This window comes from Branchiostoma floridae, chromosome 3 (genome assembly GCF_000003815.2).
Source record: "Branchiostoma floridae strain S238N-H82 chromosome 3, Bfl_VNyyK, whole genome shotgun sequence".
Classification (NCBI taxonomy): Eukaryota; Metazoa; Chordata; class Leptocardii; order Amphioxiformes; family Branchiostomatidae; genus Branchiostoma; species Branchiostoma floridae.
Window position 1 is genome coordinate 6,421,762 of NC_049981.1, and position 2,176 is coordinate 6,423,937.

At 41.7% G+C, this 2,176-nt stretch overlaps 1 protein-coding gene across 1 annotated transcript in view; it reads left to right on the forward strand.

Annotated features, from left to right (window-relative positions):
* Nucleotides 1–1,027: 1,027 nt before the first annotated feature.
* Nucleotides 1,028–2,176, forward strand: part of LOC118411180 (chitin synthase chs-2-like) — a 3,674-nt gene continuing 2,525 nt past the window's right edge. Inside the window, exons 1-2 of the mRNA XM_035813257.1 lie at nt 1,028–1,033; nt 1,896–2,082. Of these exons, the coding sequence (XP_035669150.1) occupies nt 1,028–1,033; nt 1,896–2,082 (193 nt within the window). The remainder of the gene's footprint in view (nt 1,034–1,895; nt 2,083–2,176) is intronic.

Sequence of the window (2,176 nt, forward strand, 5' to 3'; positions counted from 1 at the left end):
CAGACATGCGCAGTATTAGAATTTTGATGCCAGTGAAGATAGCTTGCAAAAGTAAGTGTAAAAACCTTTTTGTTGGGAAATGTTGGCATTTGGGAGCTGGAAATTATAGATTGGGGTTTTGGCTATTTTATTTTGTGAGAAAAATGGGCTTCTTACCATGTTTGGAGTGTCGTAGACAGTCTAGAGTAATTACAGTTTGGGTGCTATCAGGGAGGTAATTACAGTTTGGGTGCTATCAGGGAGGTCAAAGGTCAGCTTTGCGCGGAACCAAATGTCTTCAAAATCGCCATATGCACTCTTTAGAAGTCAGACTTGCCTGCCAATGTGAGATTTTCACCAACTAAACCTCAGGTAGGTGACTTTTGACAGCCTTTTTCTGACATGTAATGTATGCATTTGATGCTAGGCGGCTATTGGAGGCCTGTCACCTAACAACATTTTCACATGGATTTGAAGTTCAAGTTAGACAAGTGTCGGTCACTTCGAGTGATGCGAGGTAGGGTCGTTACAAGTTTCAAAGACTTCCCGGAGACCGTTCTCCCAGGAAAGGTCCCCTGGGAGTAGTTAACTCAGGTGTTACGAGGGCTATGGTGGAGGTCTAAGGCTATGGTTTGGCTCCATATTGCTTTGCAAAAAGTGGCACTTAGAAGGAAGAAATGGTACAATCTGCTCACCAAGACAGAAAGAGACTACTGTCCCTCAATTTAGGCACCTAAATTGGTATCTAAAACCTGCTAGGCTACACTTTCAAGCATTTACTGACAGTGCATACTGTGCACAGAATGGGGGGGGGGGGTGTAGGTGAGCCATTGTGGCTTAGATTTCCCCTGAAATTGGTAATGTGACCATGAGCCAACCTTCAATTGACTACCTTGACTTAGATTTGTGGAGAAATTCTTCCATTTTAATATTTTTTTGCCCTTTTTATCAGTTTTTGTATCCTTTGGCTATATTGCAATATGTACTATAATCACATGCTTACAGGTCTTAACTAACAGAGCATTTTAGTACAGATTCAGGTGCCTAAATGGAGGTAGAGTAGTCCCCTTGTGCCAAGCTGAGCAGTTTTCAACTCCTTCTCCTGTGATTGTCACTTTGTGCCAAATGACATGGGATCTGTCCATATAGACTCAGACCACTGTCACAGCATAGAAGACAACTCTCAAACACCTGTTATCCAAACTATTCCCAAGAGACTATTCTTTGTCAGAAATCTTTGAAACCCGGGGTGATACTTAGCAACCCTTTTCCGCACCATGTGAAATAATTGAAATTTCTCTATCTTGAACTTGAAGCCTGTAGCAGGTGAAAGGTCACCATTACAGACATGCGCAGTATTAGAATTTTGATGCCAGTGAAGATAGCTTGCAAAAGTAAGTGTAAAAACCTTTTTGTTGGGAAATGTTGGCATTTGGGAGCTGGAAATTATAGATTGGGGTTTTGGCTATTTTATTTTGTGAGAAAAATGGGCTTCCTACCATGTTTGGAGTGTCGTAGACAGTCTAGAGTAATTACAGTTTGGGTGCTATCAGGGAGGTAATTACAGTTTGGGTGCTATCAGGGAGGTCAAAGGTCAGCTTTGCGCGGAACCAAATGTCTTCAAAATCGCCATATGCACTCTTTAGAAGTCAGACTTGCCTGCCAATGTGAGATTTTTACCTACTAAACCTAAGGTAGGTGACTTTTGACAGTCTTTTTCTGACATGTAATGTATGCATTTGATGCTAGGCGGCTATTGGAGGCCTGTCACCTACAGCTACTCTAGGTATATGCTGTTGACCTACATAGAGACAAAAAACTCAAAACATAACCTTGCCATTCTGGCGAAGGTAATAACTTAAGACGTAATTTAGACATAAGCCTCTATAAAGTCTAAATTATTTTTATATTGGCAGACATGGGATGAAATGTCACAGTACTTGAAGTCGATCAAAAAGGTGGCGGCATCACAGAAGTTGGGAGAAGAATACAGCTGGGCTGGAAAGTTTGAAGTACATGTGTACTTCGACAACGGCGCGAGAGGGAGCAAGCTGACAGACTTTTCCGCTCAGCTCGTCTGTCTTGTGCAGAGTATATTTAAAGGTTGGTTTTGTGTTCGCTCGAGGGACCTAATGTAATAGTGTTTTGGGAAACATAGCTTCCTTCTAATTGTTGCATGTCGTATTTATTGAGATTG